Below are 1,835 nucleotides of genomic sequence, written 5' to 3'. Positions count from 1 at the left end.
GTGAGCCGGAGGATTACCAGTACGTTCCAGCTGTGGAGAAGCTGAGGCCACGTGATAGGAAGCCATATCGGCGTGGGATAACATAGCTCCCCGCGCTGAAGCACTGGCGCTACAGGCACGTTGTTCTACAGCCCTATGGAAGGAGGTACATGTTAATTTTTGGCATTTCGTTATCGCAATTTTGTCATTATCAAAATTATTATCACATACATATTGATATTGTCGTTTCATGGTGCAGCTCGATCCAGTATGAAGACCCGACGCAGAGACCGCCACGTGGGTACTCGAACATCCTTGGGGGCCTACTTAGATGGTATTTCCCTGGGATAGTCAATTTCCCTACTGGTGGCTGCGACGTAGCTTGGAGGTGGGCGCACTACAGCCTCGCAGAAGATCCTCTTGGCCGCGGCACCGCGGCGGATTTGGTTGTTGCCAAATTCTGGGTACGTGACTTTTGACTTCTTACCATTCATACACTCTCCTTGGTTCACAATAATTGCACTAATGCCCCTTGTTTTACCTATATGCATGGTTGCAGAAATACTTCAAGAGGGCCGAGGGCAAGGAGAATGCGTGCGATGATGTCCTACACCAGCTTGCAAGGAAGAGGGTGACTGGCATGCACTACGAGGCACGTATTCAATGCGTCCGCGACTGGCACGCCGACCGCTTCGTCCACATGAGTAAGGAGGACGCTCGCGACACGCTCATGCAGCCGTGGCAGTACTTGCAGGTATTTGCATTTATGTGTTATTGATTTCTTTATCGCCATGTAGTTTATTTTACCATAATGGGTTTATCTTGTGCATGTAGAACCCTCCTCAGTACGTCGGCAACGACGATAGGTGCTTTCGTGCGATGGTCATGTGGTGGACATGCCCCCAGTACCTCAAGAAGCACGAGGAGGGCAAGAAGAAGCGGGCAGAGATGCGAGGTGGATCGCATATCCAAGGCAGCATCCCCATCTCTCTTCACCTGCAGAAGGAGGTGAGCAAATTAATGGTTCCTTCATTCTTTGAATTCATGTTATATATTTGCTAACTCTGCAAGGGTGTGCCACTTCACTTTATTACATGTTCTCTTTTGCAGGAAGTCAGGACAGGAGCGAAGCCTAACGTCTTTGCCGTGCTAAAGAAGATGAAGCAAAGGAAGACGCCTGATCCTGAGACGGGGTCCGTGTGGGTTAACCCGCAATCCGAGACCCAGTGCACGTCGTATGTCTCCAAGTTCAAGCAGAAGTACGGCGAGGACGCCAACCCGCAGGCCGAGGACTTTGACTTGAGGTCGCGGTGCTTGCGGGAGAAGGCTTGAAGCATGGCCGCCTATGGTTTGGTGACGGGTGCGTCGACCCAGCGAAGGTTCCCTCTCTCCGCCAGATCCGTCGTGGTCGTAAGAGCGGCCAGCCTGAGGTAGAGCCCCGGCCACGGGCTTCGGATCTAGCTGTCGAGCGGTTACGGGTATGTTCTTCCTCGGGCCTCTACCTTTCCTTTACATGCACATGCTTTCCATTGAAATGTTAATGATTTCGCGGACACATCGTAGGCGGAGATGGCAGAAAAGGAGCAGGCGGCCCAGGAGCACGCACGGAACTTGGAGCGGCAGGTTCTGGTGTATCAGCAGCGAGCACAGATGATGCTGCAGATGCAACAGACGGCGAGATGATGCGGCAGCATCGAGCACGATGAGTGGTGATGAGCCAGACGGCTCTGTCTTCTCCACCGGGGAGTCTTCCTCCTCCACCTTACTCCATGCCGTGGATGCCGCCACCGCCCACTCATACCCCGGGGACACCTATCACCGTCAACAACACGAACATCATCCGGAGCATGAACCTC

The 1,835-nt window shown here is 53.0% G+C and overlaps 1 protein-coding gene across 1 annotated transcript; it reads left to right on the top strand.

Moving 5' to 3' along the window:
• Positions 1-249: 249 nt before the first annotated feature.
• LOC139833820 (uncharacterized) lies at positions 250-1,311 on the top strand. The gene is made up of 5 exons (XM_071824171.1): positions 250-280; positions 361-443; positions 539-733; positions 814-987; positions 1,090-1,311. The coding sequence occupies exons 1-5, from the start codon at positions 250-252 to the stop codon at positions 1,309-1,311; spliced, it is 705 nt and encodes a 234-aa protein (XP_071680272.1).
• The last annotated feature ends 524 nt before the right edge of the window (positions 1,312-1,835 follow it).

Source organism: Lolium perenne, chromosome 7 (assembly GCF_019359855.2).
Source record: "Lolium perenne isolate Kyuss_39 chromosome 7, Kyuss_2.0, whole genome shotgun sequence".
Taxonomy (NCBI): Eukaryota; Viridiplantae; Streptophyta; class Magnoliopsida; order Poales; family Poaceae; genus Lolium; species Lolium perenne.
This window is presented reverse-complemented; position numbering and strand designations above follow the sequence as displayed.